This window comes from Euwallacea similis, chromosome 5 (genome assembly GCF_039881205.1).
Source record: "Euwallacea similis isolate ESF13 chromosome 5, ESF131.1, whole genome shotgun sequence".
NCBI classification, from domain to species: Eukaryota; Metazoa; Arthropoda; class Insecta; order Coleoptera; family Curculionidae; genus Euwallacea; species Euwallacea similis.
The window spans coordinates 2,761,986-2,778,388 of record NC_089613.1 but is presented as its reverse complement, the minus strand read 5'-3'; the positions used below and the strand labels follow the sequence as shown (position 1 = coordinate 2,778,388).

Below are 16,403 nucleotides of genomic sequence, written 5' to 3'. Positions count from 1 at the left end.
TGAGGTTAAGAAAAATCATCTGTTTTTGACGTGTATTTTCATTTTGGCTAATTGTCTTTGTTAAAAGCCGTGAAGCTGTAACGGCAATAATGCATGTCAATTAGATAGTAGACCAATCCAATGTAATCGAAAAGAGGCATTATATTTTGAAATCCTAATATTAACTCATATTTAGTTTTAACTGCAACACTCAGCTTCTATAAAATTATTATATTGAGATTTTCTTTGACAAGATTTGAATAAAAAATAATCATCGCTATATCTCCAACGCTGCCACATTTCCTATCAGCACCATTGTAGTGGAGAATTTTTTGCCACTTTTCTTATTTTGACATTGACTTCTAATATTGTTAATTTTTTCCACTCGCCTTCGCGGCTTCACTTTTTCTTTAGAGTTTTTGGCAAAGTATTGCAATTTTGCATTAAAGTGCATTTTTGGTCAATAGTCTCAATGCCCTCGCAATTATCTTAAGGTGTGTGGGTGTATTTCAGTGACCAGTAACCGTGCGTGTCCATTAGCATGTAGAAAAGGATTTTTGACCATCCCCTGAAGAACAGATTTTTGGGCATCTACCAACCATAAAAGGATTACTGTAGTCTCTCAAACTCAAATAGTTATGGGTAAATTAATTAGTTTTCTAAAAAAATTGGGAGTAAAATATACATATTGTATTATACAAATTGAGCTAGGAAAGTATCTGCCATTTGTTCTTCGATAACTCCTCTTTAGAACCATACACTATCAGAATGTCAGACTATGCAACTTATGAAAATTTTACCGTTCCCACCAAATGGTATTATAGAGGAGAAGGCAATTGCAATCTTGTCATATCTCTCCCAAAATCCAAGCAGATCTTAAGAATACGAAAGACTGAAAGGCCGAAATCAATCCTGGGATGGATTTTAGTTCTAATTAATGATTTTTTTCAATGGTACTATGGCATAGAATTTAGTGATGAAATAAGGGACCTTGATTTCTATTCAAAAATAATGAGACCACTTATGGGGCACAAATACACTTCTGAATCAAAGCTGATTGTTTTAAGTAGGAAGCAGATGCAAAGTTTTAGAGATGGGCTTGCGAAAAAACGTCCTGGTAAGTAAATGTCTGACTATTGTCTCAACTCCCTTTCCACATTAATCATTGCCAATATGAATTCCTATACATTATAAATAATTAGTCAGGTTAGCTTGGCATGCAAATAAGTGTATAATTGAATTTACTCATTTAGTTATTTATATGAATAATGCCAATATATCTATGATGATAATTTTAGACTTTAGGATGAGTAAAACTTTGCAGTATGGTAGAGCAGCTCTTTTTGCTGATTTCGCATTTCTGCCTACACAGTTTGATAATCTTCAGTTATCTGGTAATACTTATGCTGTTGAGATTAAGCCAAAACAAGGATGGAGGCCATATAAAGAACAGATACATCCACATTGTTTCTTCTGCATGAATCAATATTTAAAAGTGAGTTGAAATTTTTATATGATAATTATATTCAATCCATTAAGGAAGGGTTAGTAAAGGTCTTTAATGAGTTTGAGGAGAAGGAAATATATGTTTTTGAGGGGTAAACTACAATGGTATCAATCAATTAATCAATCAATAAACCAATCAATTGTGGCCTAGAAATTAATTAAAGGACTAGAATGAGTTTTAGAAGAGTATGTTCTTTATTTTCACATTACACTTCTTAAGCCTTTCTTGTGGGCTCTCATTCTTCATATACATTAGATTCTCAGGAAGATATATTGAAGGGAAAGTCCATATTTCCAGGGTCAAGAAAGCAAATTGAAAATAATTCCAGTATCTCAAGCCCTATTTCATTCTCACAACCTTTCTCTGTGAACTAAAGAGCATCAAAGTCTTTAGTGTCTTATGCCAAAAATGTATGTGAAATGTATGGGTGAAAAAATGTGAAATAAGATAGTCTAAGCAGTCTCAAAAATACTAAATTTAAAGAAAATCCTTTTCTTAACTGCTAAGGGATAACAGTTTCTTTGACATGAGTCATGCCATCATTCCAAAAAATTGATGAATGGTGTTTTACAGATAATTGTTGGAGTGAAATATTTCACATTTTTTGATAACTTTATTTAGTGTATTAGTGGGAATTTGTGTACAGGATTTTAGACTGTACTGTACCCTGCTATTTCTTTTTATTGTATTCCCTTCTTTAGAACCATAAAGATAAAATTAAATTAAGAGAAGTGTAAAATTCATTTACTTCTTTTTGAAAAAATTTGTAGATAATACATAAAACAAAAAATCTACTTGAGATAATTAAAATGTCCTATTTTATTATTCAAAAATTATTGAAATTAAAAAATTCACTTTCAGCTAGAAAAGAAGCAAATTAAGTCTCAAACTCAATATTGTCCTGAAGAGCTGTTTTCAGGGTAAGTAATAACATTTTTTTCTTCATGTAATTTTGCATGATAAATATTGTATTTATATTGAATTAGATGGACCAACAACAGTCCTCCACTACTCTACTTCAACCTGAGATATAGCATTGTACAGTTTTGGAAAACTTTCCAGTCCGGCCTATTGGATCGTTTTAACCGATCCCGATCAATTTAGAATTAGGCTACAGAAGAAATGACAGTTCTCTTAGTATTTTATTTCCACAGAAAGTATATGAACTATCTAGGCATTTAATCGAATTTAGCTCCTGCTCTTGCATTTGGGAAATAATTTACGAATTCTGGTCTCTGTGAGTAAATTTTCGACCTCCTCACCAAAACTTTCTGGAACTTCCTTTCTTCCTGCTGTAGTCGCCGATTAGTTTGCTGACTGAAGTTGATTGTTCGGTTGGCATGTGTGTGTTGAAGGAAGTACGCCGAGCAGATTACTAAATCTACCCTGTTCTTTATTTGCACCGGCGAAGAAACGTGGATCACATCCACAGCCCTGGTGTGTATGAAATCTAAGGGAGGGAATATGGTTCTTTATAGTACAGTCGCTCTGGAATTATTGTTTCGATTACAATCAATTATTTTACTCCTTATGTCCCTCTAGACTCATATTAAAGGTTTAGGATTCCTAAATGAGACCGCTGTGTCGCTTCTTTTTTACCTAAATTTCTGTTTCAAAAGGTAATTAGTTACTTTCGTATCTTAAGGGTTAGTTTGCAGGAATGGGATTCAAGTGGTTACTACTTTGGCTTGTCTTCTTTATTTGGTCTGGAGGTTTATTTTGGGATCGTTCTCTTTTCATTCACCGAATTCCTAGGTTTTCGCTCTTGGTACCTGGAATCTGGTATTTCCCCTACCTACGCTCCCCTGAAAAGTGCCATAAGTGGCCGAACCAAAATCTAATATTGGAAAGTAGTAGTTGCTGCATTGTCCACATCTTAATATTTATGTTTATCGGTAAATATATTTCAGTATATTATCATCATTCCTTGTTTCTTTCTTTTTGTAGGGACTCAAATCGAATGAAATCAGCCATAAACAGCCTCCTTCAAGTACCACAAAATAATTTTAAGATATTTAAAAATGGTCTCATTTGTTATGATGAAAAGAACAAAAACATAGAAATTCTGAGAGAAATATTTGAATCAACCGACCATAAAGAAATGTAAGCGACTGAAAAAGACATTATTCTTATTTATTTATTCTTCTTTCAGATTAATAGACGAATTTTGTGATTTTTTGCGAAGATGTCTCATAACAGATTTAGGAAATGAATCTGAAATCTTTAATAGTCAATGTAAATCTATTTGTAATTTGACTGTAGTTAACGAGCAAATTACACTAGAAAATACTCTACCAAAAGGATCAGTATTGAATCGAATTCTATCAGTTCAAATGCTGGACCGAGAGGGCACACATAGCACTTATAAAAAGTTGACAAAGAGCGATGTTTGGGAGGATTTTAGTTATGTAGATAAAGTCCTCGAATACATAGGAAACAAAGAACACATTTGTTCAAAATGTACAATTATGGATGTCTCGAGGAGATTAGAAAATGAGCTGTTATTTTTGCCATATTTAGTGTCTGCGATCGCAAAAGATTGCTCTCTTATGATAACATTTAGGAAGATTAGGGAGAAACCAAGGTAGGGGAAAGTTTTTTATTCTTTAACTCTAAGTTAATTGAACATATTTTCAGTGATATTGATTTTAATAAAGCCACGTTTGAGACGAAATATGGGATGTTTGTGGTGAACATCGGTGTGTTTGATCTGTACCCAAAACCCCTATCTACAATACAAAAACATTATAGTCGAAACAGGGATATTTTCCGTGCGTTGAAAAAATGTGGCTTGTTAACGTAACATTGTATCGTATACCAATTTTAATTTCTATGAAATGTGTGATTTTTAAGATAGATTTTAATTTATTTTAATAATTTTTATTTATATCATTAATTGTAAACGCATCTTCTGATACTATTGTATTATTCAACTTCAATTATTGTGCTTTAAATAATTGGTAGTAAATTGTGATTTTTATGTTATAATCGAATAATAATTATTATTGATGTGTTATTAAAATATTTTATTACAATTTAAAGTGTTCACTTATTTCTCATGAAAAATTAATTTTTGAATAAATTGTTTTTGCGGTCTAATGCAGAATTTGCGTCGAAAAGTTGCTTAAATCGCTGAATCTCTCATTCCAATACACTGTTGCCGTTCTAACGAAGACGGCTTATCAAAAAAAAAAGTTGTAACTAACCTCAAATAATTTTAATTATGTAAATATGAATTACAAATTTATTCAAAATTACCACTAAAATAGCATCAAACTAGAGTGTCGATGTCGATATTGAAGCCAAGGTTTTTGCACTATGTTTCCACTAAACTTATATATAAACCTACCCTAAAATTTCAGAATTTTTATATTTCAAAGAGGTTTTGTTCAAATAAAGTTGTCACAATGTCCTCGAATTCCGGTATCAATTTGCAAGAAATCATTAAAAAACTCCAACAAATTGCTCCCTTAAATCTAGCAGAATCCTGGGATAATGTTGGATTGCTAGTCGAACCAAATCCTGAAGCACAAATTAACAGCATCTTGTTAACCATAGACCTCACTGAAGATGTTGTTCTGGAAGCAATAGCAGTTGGATCACAACTGATTATTTCATATCATCCTAATATATTTCGTCCCTTAAAAAGTGTTACCCAAAGGTAAATTTTTGAATATGTTTTTTAATATTTTAAAGACACATGAATTACATAATTTCAGTTCATGGAAGGAACGAATAATTGTACAATGCATTAAAAACAACATATCAGTGTTTAGCCCACATACATCATGGGATGCAATGGCAAATGGTGTTAATGACTGGTTAGGGTCAGCTTTACCCATAAATGAAACTAAACCAATTTTGCCTAATAAAGAAAACCCAAATATTGGAATGGGGCGTGTTTTGACTATTAAAACTTTACCTTTGAAATACGTAATAGATTTAATTAAAGACCATATCGGCATTCCTCATTTAAGAATAGGAATTGGAAGAGCTAAAAATTTAGGTAAAATTATGGCATTATTTGAATGTATTTCTAGCTGGACTATGTTATTTTTAGATTCTCCAATATCCATTGTAGCCCTGTGTGCAGGTTCTGGTGCATCAGTACTAGGGACAGTTGCAGCTGATCTATACCTAACAGGTGAAATGTCTCACCATGAAGTTTTGGAGGCTACTCAAAGGGGAATCAGTGTTATTTTGTGTAATCATAGTGACTCAGAAAGAGGGTTTTTAAAGATCTTTCAAAAATTATTTGCAAATGAACACTTAGCAGTTCATGTGTCACAACAGGATAGAGACTGTTTAACAACAGTTTAAATTATATAAATTAATAAACCACATATAAATCTAAAACTACCTAGTTTATTATAATGCAAAATTATATTAGATTATTGTATGCCTTAAAACCTATGAGGCCTTATTGGATTTTCAGGATCAAATAATTTAGGATCATCCAAGTAACATGGTTCTTTCAGATATGAAGCCATTAATCCTGAGGTTTGTGCTTTACAAATTTCAGCCTCTACCAGTTCATGTTGCTGTTTGCACAAACGTGTGATGTGTTTCCCATAGATTCTTCCTGTATATGGTGATTGAAACTGGGATAATAATTTGACATTCTTATAGTCTACTTTAATATTGTGTTTGCACAGAATACACTGTTCGTGCTCCTTTTCAAATGGGTTTTCCATATCAAATGTTGGAGCATCTGTGTTGTTTGTTACAGTCGACGTTTGAGTTCGAAAGGCACCTATAGGAAAGGGTTAGAGTTTGTTAGTGTGTAAAGCTTTTAGTATCTAGGTTTCATACCTCTATTGAGAATAGGTCGGATTAGGAGTAGTGCTCTAGTTCTAATCATTTTGAGCTAGAGATAGTGAAGATTTTATTAATGAATTATATTGACCTCTAAATAAGAAACTGGTCCATCTCGACTTTAAGCCAAAAATTAGATTTTATTAAAATGAATTGTGTATATTAAAAGCAAAAGTATCTTTTGTTCTAAAATTCCATAAAATTGAGATAGGCAGTTTCCTTATTAAAGCGAGGGTATGTACCTTATTTATTTAGTCTAGGTATTATTCAAAATCAGAATTTTGGATAATTATGGAATGGACAAAATGCCTTAACCATCCAGTTCAAATTCCAGATATATCGTGATCCGAATTTAAACACTAAATGTATACATGGAGTAACGTGAGACTGTCTTTTCAGATGTCATTTGGATTGGCATTTAATGGGTTTTTAGTACTTCACATTTATGTGTTTTTGTCTTATTTCATTCATGGTGTAAATAAGGATAAAATATATCAATTTGTGGTACCAAACTTATACAACTCGCCATCCAAAATGAATTCAGTTTTCATTTCACAAATAATCACATGTAACGTGACCATGTCAGTATTGACAAGTGAAAGATTTGTAATGTACATTTATAGGATAGTATTGTACTATCGAAAGTAGTACTGTTGTATATTGTAGTATTGTACATTGGTTATGCCAGATTTAACTGGTGCTGGATAAGTCAAGTGACACTGGCATTGACACTCATCACCAATTGGTAATTTTTTATTTTTGGGAAAATCTATTCAAAATCCAAAAATCCTAAAGAGTGTTTAACAATAATCCCAACCCATCTTACGTAAGTTCTTATTTATAGTTTTAGCAAAACGTCTTTGTTTTACTCGATTTTTCAAGGATTTAGAGGTTATAAATCAGTCCAAAGAGGGGCCATGCCTTCATCTAATCAGGTTAATATTATTTCTATGATATATTTCCGCATGTATGTGTCTTCAGTGAGCTTATATTGAGTGCGTTTGTCTTTAGTACACATGTTCCATCATAAAATGCCTCAGGATTAGAAATTTTTATCCTTTCTTACTGAATATTTGCTTTTATCGCAAAATCCATGATGCAGTTTACATCAACAAGTCTTAGTCCTAAGTTAACTACTGTGAGTATTGGTTTTAATAGCGCTGTGTGTTGTTTTTTTGTACCACTCTTAAGCCTGAATAACAGTACTATGAATCTTGTGAACATGGGATCATAGACCTAATATCTTTGGAAATTTTGAATGAAATTGATTTAAAAAAAAAATTACAAATTTAGAAATATTCTACATTTTAAAATATTACTGGTACCTAATTTTCATATTCCGTACAGTTATTTTCAGTTATCTCTTGGTAGTAGCAACACCAGTATTTAGAGAAAGAATATGGTCACATATACATATATACATGTGTAAAATTGATGGAAATGTCTTGGCCAAAATTGGAGGGCATTTAGGCCCTCAAAGTGCTTTTAATTGGCTATTGATCATAAATCTCAAGCTTGCTGAAGTCTGATAGATTAAATTGTAAATTCTTTAGCATGTTGGAGGCAAATTAAAATTAATTTTAGTGCACTTTGAGGACCCGAATCTGCCCATTAAAGTTGTTGACTTGATATGATATGATTTAACCCGATCATATCAAATAACTTCTCAGTCATTCTTTCATTTCTTATCTATTAAAATTGTAAACTGTATTTTGGGGCTGTGTAAGGGCCAAATTTTTAATGTGCTGTTATGTCTATGTTCAAACTAGTTTCCCAAATGAGAAGGAGTAAACAATACACAATTTCCATATTCTCGGTAGATTGGTTACTCTCTGCTGATTGAGAGCACATACTTTCGACAATTAAGTACTTGAGTTATTTAAATGTGCAAATCCACTCTTCTGGGATGTAAATAATGTGGTTCTTCTATTATTTCAAGCAGGTATTTTGAATGTGAATAACAGTTGTATCATCAGAAAATTGCCAGATGTTGCTGTTATAATTTAATATGTATGCACAGTTTAAAGTTTTACTTTTTCATATTTCAAAATGTCAGAGTTATAGGCAAAGTTTCAAAAATGTTGTGAAACTTTGACACCTTCACTAGCTTCAAAACTGAGTATCTGTGTATGTATAAGCTCATTTTCTTGTATGATAAAGCTCTGAAAATATGTTGTACATTTGTCAAATACAGTTTATATAGCAAATTTTTGAGCTAGGAATACATCAGTAAACTCAAAGTTTAAAAAATCTGGGAGCCCTGTATAATAATGTTGAGAGGAATTTCTTGTATTTCTATAAGAGAAGATATCTTTTTTCAGTCAAGTAAATGTCAAGAGAAACATTAAAGTCCAGGAAATAAGAATTGGCCATGTTGTGCAATTTGCAAAACATTTTGATGTAAGGCTCTGCTTTTTGAACTTCATGTGTTTTTAGACATAGGTATTTTAAGAAAGATATTTTATATTATGTTGCTTAATTTTAGTGCATTTTATTTAATTTCAGCAAATTTCCAAAATGTATTACAATAAAGCTAGTTTTCATCCGGTTTCTATATAAATATGTTAGATGAATGCTTTCTTTTAATGACATGGCTCATAGTCTAAGACTGGCTTCTTTGTCTTCAGTTCTATAAATATTATTTTCATATTTCTGTTTCAGTTTGGCTGTTTGACACACACTGCATGTCCTAGATGTTTGTGAGACGCACATCTATCTAGTATCTGGCACATCCGCATGAACAATGGCAGCTTATTTAAATCGCACTATATCTATGATGTCTGGTGACGGTCCGCATAATCGTCCCAATGTGACTGCCGTCCTAAGGACTAACGGCATCGATAACTCCCCTTTGCAGATATTCGTCAAAGCGAAGAAAAAAATCAACGATATTTTCGGAGAAATTGAGGATTATGTGAAGGATACAGTGGAATACATGCATGGTATGTATGTAGCATTATAAAAGGATTTTTTAAAAACATTTTGAAATAATTTGTAGAAGTAGAAAAGGAGGATCAGATAGTGTCGCAAGAGAAAGTGAAACAGATAGAAGAATTTGTGTACAAAGTGCATAGTATCAGAGAAGTGTTGGCACGTGATCACATGAAAGTAGCATTTTTTGGGAGGACTTCGAATGGGAAAAGTTCAGTCATTAATGCAATGCTGAGAGATAAAATATTACCAAGTGGCATTGGACATACAACTAATTGCTTTTTACAGGTCAGGACCAACTAACAAATTTGTTTTTATTTTATTGTGTTATTTTTATGTCGGAATAGGTTGAAGGTTCTACATCAGAAGACCCATTCTTGACCTTGGATGGCTCAGATGAACAAATGGCAGTTGAGTCTGTAGGACAATTAGCTCATGCTCTTTGCAAAGAAAAGCTTAGCGAGTCTCAGATGGTTCGTGTTTACTGGCCTAAAAATAGGTTAGGAGCTATTGTTTATGCATTTTAAATAATTTATTTAAAAAAATTGTTTTTCTTGACATTTTGATCTATTTTGAAGACATTCTTTGCAACTTACAAATTTACTGTAGGTGCCTTTTACTTCGAGATGACGTAGTCTTTGTCGATTCACCAGGTGTCGACGTTACACCAAACTTAGATGAATGGATTGATAAACATTGTTTAGATGCAGACGTTTTTGTTCTAGTCGCTAATGCAGAATCAACTTTAATGGTTACGGTAAGAATTGTGTTTGTTTTTAATTATTATTATAACCGCGTTGGCTAAAGTATGTATATTGTTTTTATTTGTATTAGGAAAAGAACTTTTTCCACAAAGTATCTATGAAATTGTCCAAACCGAACATCTTTATTTTAAATAATCGATGGGATGCTTCAGCTAGTGAGCCAGAGTTTTTAGATCAGGTAAGTTGCATCTGAATGTAAACTGGTATTAAAGTTTTGTCACACTTTTTGTTTTCATTGCATTGCTTAGCATTAGCAATTATATATGTTTGCAATCGGCAGATTGGGATATCTTTTCTGGGGGGCATTGTTTAAATCACTCACAATTTATGTTTAGTTTTATGTCGGCACATTTAAGTTGCTCTATCAAAATCGTAATTTTTGCGTATTAAGCAGCTTTATTTTAAAATAATTTATTATTATTTTTAGACAAACGCACAATTGTTTTTTATATTAATTGCTGGTGAAGACATTGTTAACTTAATATAATAAAAGTTTCCGTTTTTATAGGATTATACAAAATATCCAAAAATTATAAACTGCTAACCTTGACCGGTACAATCATCGGCCAATAAAAAATGCAAGAGCTTTATATATTTTTTCCGAAATTTTCCTCATCAAAGTGAGGCCCCAGAATAGAGTTTTTTTTTATACGTGTCATTAGATATTTAAATATTTGATTTATTTGGGAGGTTATTAAATTATGAATACTAGCAGATTCGGCATTTTTCCAGTTAGATGTTCTCTTTATCGTAGCTGCTGGTTTATATTCAGTAATTAAATATCCGGTCTTGGCGGTAATGTATTTGCAGCTATCAATTTCGCTTTCGATCCACTTAACCTGTGCATCATAATTAGTTGATGTTTCCCATATTTCACACCAGTACTTAGATATGGCTTCTTGCGATGGTGAGAGAATTATTGATTTTACTAACCTGATAGTTGCTTATAAACAGTTTCTGTCTGTTTTTAAACATCTAATTTTGGACCTTTGTCTTATTTGATTTCTTATTCATTTTTTGTTATAAAAATTTTCTGAGACAACAGGTCACATTTTTTGTTTTAATTCGCACAATTTAAAATTTTCAATTTTGCGGAATACATAATTAACTTAAATATAGAGAGGGTTTCATTGCAATTTTCACTTAAATACTAAGGCATTACAATATATCTATATTGTTTATTTTAATAATTTAAGTCTGTGCTTTGTGATGAAGCCTTTCTAGGTTTGACGTGTTTTTTTAAGCTTTAGCTGTATTTAACTTTTGATCACCGATAAAAATGTTCATCATGTGTTTTATTTGCTCATTAATAATGGTTTATCAACGATACATTTCAATTAACTATCCTTTTTTGCTAAAGCATTGCAATGAACAGGAAGAGGTGAGAACTAAATATTATTATTTTGAATGTTTTACAGTTAAAAAAGATTACTTCACGTTTAATTTTTAAATTTTCAAAAATAATATAAACTCAGTGTGCTTTAAATCTTATTTTGCGTTACGTTATAAAACTTTCTTGTTGTGGAAAAGCATTTTTCTAATCATTTATTTGGTTTCAAGGTTCGAAGACAACATCAAGAACGAGCAATCGATTTCCTAGTCAAAGAGTTAGGCGTTTGTACTCCTAAAGAAGCAGAGGAAAGGATATTTTTCATATCTGCCAAAGAAGCTTTGCTAACACGACTCGCAGAACAGGGACAAACTGTCTCCACTCCCTTAACGGAGGGGTTTCAGACGCGATATTTCGAGTTCCAAGTAATTATTTGTCTATATTTTAGGCATAAAATAGTAAAAAATACCGGTTTACAGGATTTTGAAAGAAAGTTCGAGGAATGTATATCACAGTCAGCCGTCAAAACCAAATTCGAGCAGCATTCACAAAGAGGAAAATTTATCGCAAAGTATGTTCAATCATTATTAGAAATTTAAATTTCTAGTTATACATTATATTTATTCATGTGCACAGTGAGCTTCGAGATATATTGGAAGAAATATATAATGAATCTTTAAAACTAAAAGACGAAAAGCTGCAGCAAAAAAAAGAGTTAACTGATAAAGTTAATTACACTGAACAGCAGCTTATGATTGTCACTCAGGTATTTGGAATTGTTTGTGCGACTATAGGAGTGTTTATAGATTTGAATTGAATCACAGGAAATGAAGAAGAAAATCAGAAATATGGTTGAGGATGTGGAACAGAGGGTGTCGAAGGCTTTGACAGAAGAAATTAGGAGACTTAGCACTTTATTGGACGAATTTAATCTGCCTTTCCATCCGGAACCTTTAGTCCTTAATGTTTACAAAAAGGAATTACATTTACACGTGGAGACTGGACTAGGGTCTAATTTAAGAGCAAGGTGGGATTTTTCAGATCGAAATGTCCGTTTTTATTAGTGAAAAAATAATATCTCTAGATTGTCAACGGCGTTGGCTATGAATATGGAGCAAAGCCAGACAGAAATGACCACAAAAATGGAAGCTCTGATTCCCGAGAAATATCGTGGCGATAGTAACTTAATCATACCAAGGAGACAACCGTTTGAAATCCTCTACCGTTTAAACTGTGATAATTTATGTGCAGACTTTCATGAAGATTTAGAATTCCGGTACGAATTTCTTAAAAATGTTAAAACATTATTCTACAGTTTTGACAATTTCTAGGTTCTCATACGGGATAACTGCTTTGATCCAGCGATTTTCTGGCAGCAAGGGCGGGTTTTTAGCGTTAAAAAATAAAAGGGAAGCCCCGCATAGCGGCCTCGTACCGTCTACACCGGTGGACGTTGTAGATTCCCGCTTATTTCCTGGTAACACCAGTTTGGATGATTGGTCGTTATTGTCGAGGATAGCCATCATGGGTGTAACTTCGCAGGGCACCATGGGGTGTATGCTGTTAGCGGGGGTTATGTTTAAGACAGTCGGATGGCGAGTTATTGCCATAACTGGTACGTTAAATTATTGATTCTTTTTATTGACTTTTATTTTGCAAATTTATTTTTTATTGTTATTACCAAAAAGAAATGCAAAATGTTGCCACCAAATCTGCAAATGTATTATTTTGTTGCATATTTCAAATTTGTCCAAATTACTTTATCTTACCCATGTAATGAATAAACTAAGGATGATTATTCAAAAAAAAGCAATTTGGCGTTGAAATATTGAAGGTATGTGTGGGACTAATTCATATGTTAGTCATATAGTTAACGGTAAATAATAAATTGATTAATTGATATCTTACGTTTAAGGTTTACCCTTTCCTGCGAGTTTTTTTAAAATTATTACGTATTATTTTTTGATCCGAATATATCTTGAACGGATTCTTTCATCAATTTTGACTTTCCTTAGCGTAAATTGTTAAAGTAATTTTGTTGAAAGGTGCCTTGTACGGTTGTTTGTATTTCTACGAACGATTGACCTGGACCAACAAAGCCAAAGAGAAATCGTTTAAAAAACAATACGTCGACCACGCAACTCGTAAACTGCGTATGATCGTCGACCTTACTTCGGCCAATTGTAGCCACCAAGTGCAACAAGAACTCAGCGGAACCTTTGCCAGGTTATGCTGTCTCGTGGATAAAGCCACCACGGATATGGATGATAGATTGAAAGTGTTGGAGAAAGAAATGGCCACATTGGAGAACGCGGGCGGAAAAGCTAAGGTGAATTGTTATGGAAAAGTAATCGATGTGCTGTGTTCATTTTCCACAATTGAAAAGAAGCGCTTAGAGAAACAGAGGAACGAAATAAAAAAGTTTAAGTAACCTTTGTTGAATGCAACTAACAGGATTTTTTTCTACATTACAATGCTCCCAATTGAATTTTGATATTGATACTTCATAAAATTTTTTTCAATTTATCCAATCGAAATTTTTGTATTAGGTGTACAACTTTGCTTCCGCCGTTTTTGAATAGATGTATGTAGCGGTAAGTAATGATCGAAATAAATAACCCCATGTGGGCATGCAGGAGCCTTGGGCACCTGTTAACATAACCTCATAAAAATATTAGTCTATTTGTGTCTTCATCATAAAGTTATTCGCAATTGAAAATGTCAGTGTACGAGCCAAATTCTCGTCATTTGCGGGAGGTTTTACTTTTCTGCTTCAATATGAAGAAATCTGCTGCTGAGGCTCATCGAATGCTCTCAGATACTTATGGGGAAGCCACTATTAGTGAAAGGACATGTCGTGAGTGGTTTCAGCGCTTCAAGAACGGTGATTTTCACGTCGAAGACCAACATAGCGGTGGAAGAAAGAAGGTTTTCCAAGATGCGAACTTGGAAGCATTACTTGACGAAGACTCGTGTCAAAGTCAACAAGAATTGGCACAATCATTGGGAGTGACTCAACAAACAATCTCAAAACGCCTCAAAGACATGGGAATGATTCAGAAGCAAGGATATTGGGTGCCGTACGAGTTGAAACCAAGAGATATTGACAGGCGTCTGTTCGCTTGTGAACAGTTGCTTGCAAGGCAAAGACGGAAGGGATTTCTGCATCGTATTGTGACTGGGGACGAGAAATGGGTTCATTACGATAATCCCAAACGCAAAAAGACTTGGGGATATCCCGGCCATGCTTCCACGTCGACGGCCAAACCGTCTATTCATGGTTCCAAAATCATGCTCTGTATTTGGTGGGATCAACTCGGCGTAATATATTATGAGCTGTTACAACCAACTGAAACAATCACAGGTGCTCTTTATCGAACCCAATTAATGCGTTTGAGCCGAGCATTGAAAAAGAAACGGCTGCAATACAACGAGAGACATGATAAAGTGATTTTGCAGCACGATAATGCTCGACCCCATGTTGCGCAAGTGGTCAAGAAATACTTGGAAACATTGAAATGGGAAGTCCTACCCCACCCGCCATATTCTCCTGACCTAGCTCCTTCTGATTATCACTTGTTTCGATCCATGGCACATGGGCTAGCTGACCAACACTTCCGGTCTTATGAAGAAGTAAGAAATTGGATAGAATCGTGGATCGCTTCAAAAGATGTCCAATTTTTTCAACACGGGATTCGTATGCTGCCCGAAAGATGGGAGAAAGTAGTGGCCAGCGATGGACAATACTTTGGATCCTAAAGGTATAATTAGTTTTTTACAATAAAATCGCGAAATTCGGAAAAAAAACGGCGGAAGCAAAGTTGTACACCTAATATATTCATAGAGGCGCCATTATTTTAGTTTCTTTCAGCCCTTCACTAGACCAGATTGACATCTTGTTTATTAACAGTTTAAAGTTATATTTTTGTCTTTTAAAATTGCATTGATTCTTTCAAAGCCTAGCAATCAAATTTTCAGTTTATCATCAGGATCAGTACATACAAAGTACATGCCTTGAAATGTTATTACATTTTTTTTTTCTTCCAGGTACTAAGAAATAAAGCCAATTATCTTTCTCATGAATTGGATCTCTTCGTAGACACATACCTGAAGCTGCATAAATGAGATATGTAAGGTGCGAAGAAATCGAACGTGAGATACAAAGATAGTTTCGATAGTTATTGCCATTAATTTTTGTCAAGAGACCGCGATTCTTTATTAAGAGGATTTTCTCCCAATATTAGCGATTTTCGAGGATCTATTTTTGTGAATAGGTTATATTTCTTAATTGCCTTTTTGATTTCGCAACGTTTTTGGCCAGCGATTCCCCAAATTTATTTAATGTCTACTTTGTGTCTATTTCTGAGTCAATGAAAATGGTAAAAAGTTGTATCTTTTTACTATATTTTTTTTAAGTCTCGAATTGTATTTTATTTTAAATTAAGTGGGTAAGAATTAATAATTATTGTTCTATTGAGATAAATATTTGAAATTCCTGTAAGCAAACCTTATCTAATATTAATTTACTTTACAAAATTAGACACCTTTCATTGATCTTTATTGGCTGGCCTAATACGTTTGAAGTTATACCTTATTATTACAATTATTGTTATTAAAAAGTGTTTAATTTATTGGTCATTATTTACTTTACATAACAATTCATGAATATAATTCGAAGGTCTCACATCATTGTTTATTTGCGTCGAACGGTAATTAGAAATAAAACCATGTTTATAGAGCTAGTGTATATATAATATAATGTTGTTGTTTTTAAAAAATATGTTTGTTTCTTTTAAACAGAAATGTTTAAATACTCCATATAATTATTTTTCTAACAAGTGCACGCGATTGGTGTTAACGATTACGATAATCTCACTTCGCGTTGTTAGGACAAGCTGTTGAATTCGGGAAAGACTCTTCGCATGAGTTAGAAACAATATTTTATATTGTTACAATTTTTTTCTATTATTCCGAATAAATAAAAACACTTTTTTTATTGAAATTTCTTTTTGCAATATACAGGGGGTCCTTGAAATGACTACAACAGTTGATAAAAAAATAAGGCGTTCTAGGCGAA

At 33.0% G+C, this 16,403-nt stretch overlaps 5 protein-coding genes across 7 annotated transcripts in view; 4 read left to right on the top strand and 1 right to left on the bottom strand.

Annotated features, from left to right (window-relative positions):
* fidipidine (coiled-coil domain-containing protein 93) overlaps window positions 1-16,403 on the top strand; it is a 242,044-nt gene that overhangs the window by 2,046 nt on the left and 223,595 nt on the right. The gene's annotated exons all lie outside the window — the stretch shown is intronic.
* Ipk1 (Inositol phosphate kinase 1) lies at window positions 319-4,521 on the top strand. 2 transcript variants are annotated; one of them, XM_066390740.1, is made up of 6 exons: window positions 319-1,096; window positions 1,278-1,474; window positions 2,348-2,406; window positions 3,434-3,589; window positions 3,639-4,070; window positions 4,124-4,521. In XM_066390740.1, the coding sequence occupies exons 1-6, from the start codon at window positions 748-750 to the stop codon at window positions 4,287-4,289; spliced, it is 1,359 nt and encodes a 452-aa protein (XP_066246837.1). In that variant the 5' UTR covers window positions 319-747; the 3' UTR covers window positions 4,290-4,521. The 2 variants fall into 2 exon arrangements, with proteins under 2 accessions (XP_066246837.1, XP_066246838.1); XM_066390741.1 differs by lacking the exon at window positions 3,434-3,589.
* On the top strand, window positions 4,723-5,845 carry LOC136409037 (NIF3-like protein 1). The gene is made up of 3 exons (XM_066390318.1): window positions 4,723-5,147; window positions 5,206-5,492; window positions 5,547-5,845. Exons 1-3 carry the CDS (start codon window positions 4,774-4,776, stop codon window positions 5,804-5,806), a joined length of 921 nt encoding a protein of 306 aa, XP_066246415.1. The 5' UTR covers window positions 4,723-4,773; the 3' UTR covers window positions 5,807-5,845.
* On the bottom strand, window positions 5,833-6,666 carry mRpS18C (mitochondrial ribosomal protein S18C). The gene is made up of 3 exons (XM_066390319.1): window positions 6,544-6,666; window positions 6,299-6,353; window positions 5,833-6,239 (listed from the first exon to the last, which is right to left on the bottom strand). Exons 2-3 carry the CDS (start codon window positions 6,345-6,347, stop codon window positions 5,890-5,892), a joined length of 399 nt encoding a protein of 132 aa, XP_066246416.1. The 5' UTR covers window positions 6,348-6,353; window positions 6,544-6,666; the 3' UTR covers window positions 5,833-5,889.
* Window positions 6,960-16,098, top strand: Marf (Mitochondrial assembly regulatory factor). 2 transcript variants are annotated; one of them, XM_066390027.1, is made up of 15 exons: window positions 6,960-7,127; window positions 7,184-7,236; window positions 8,963-9,243; window positions 9,300-9,520; window positions 9,580-9,731; window positions 9,842-9,989; window positions 10,067-10,174; window positions 11,557-11,751; window positions 11,806-11,897; window positions 11,963-12,092; window positions 12,151-12,353; window positions 12,411-12,602; window positions 12,658-12,941; window positions 13,372-13,655; window positions 15,374-16,098. In XM_066390027.1, exons 3-15 carry the CDS (start codon window positions 9,045-9,047, stop codon window positions 15,449-15,451), a joined length of 2,286 nt encoding a protein of 761 aa, XP_066246124.1. In that variant the 5' UTR covers window positions 6,960-7,127; window positions 7,184-7,236; window positions 8,963-9,044; the 3' UTR covers window positions 15,452-16,098. The 2 variants fall into 2 exon arrangements, with proteins under 2 accessions (XP_066246124.1, XP_066246125.1); XM_066390028.1 differs by lacking the exon at window positions 7,184-7,236.

Coding starts and splice junctions, on each gene's coding strand:
- Ipk1 (XM_066390740.1), top strand. CDS start 748: ATGTCAGACTATGCAACTTATGAAAATTTTACCGTTCCCACCAAATGG. Junction 2,407..3,433: donor CCTGAAGAGCTGTTTTCAGG/GTAAGTAATAAC, acceptor TTCTTTTTGTAG/GGACTCAAATCGAATGAAAT. Junction 3,590..3,638: donor TCAACCGACCATAAAGAAAT/GTAAGCGACTGA, acceptor TTCTTCTTTCAG/ATTAATAGACGAATTTTGTG.
- LOC136409037 (XM_066390318.1), top strand. CDS start 4,774: ATGTCGATATTGAAGCCAAGGTTTTTGCACTATGTTTCCACTAAACTT. Junction 5,148..5,205: donor TTAAAAAGTGTTACCCAAAG/GTAAATTTTTGA, acceptor ACATAATTTCAG/TTCATGGAAGGAACGAATAA. Junction 5,493..5,546: donor TGGAAGAGCTAAAAATTTAG/GTAAAATTATGG, acceptor TGTTATTTTTAG/ATTCTCCAATATCCATTGTA.
- mRpS18C (XM_066390319.1), bottom strand. CDS start 6,347: ATGATTAGAACTAGAGCACTACTCCTAATCCGACCTATTCTCAATAGA. Junction 6,240..6,298: donor CCGACCTATTCTCAATAGAG/GTATGAAACCTA, acceptor CCTTTCCTATAG/GTGCCTTTCGAACTCAAACG.
- Marf (XM_066390028.1), top strand. CDS start 9,045: ATGGCAGCTTATTTAAATCGCACTATATCTATGATGTCTGGTGACGGT. Junction 12,093..12,150: donor AGCTTATGATTGTCACTCAG/GTATTTGGAATT, acceptor ATTGAATCACAG/GAAATGAAGAAGAAAATCAG. Junction 12,603..12,657: donor CATGAAGATTTAGAATTCCG/GTACGAATTTCT, acceptor GACAATTTCTAG/GTTCTCATACGGGATAACTG.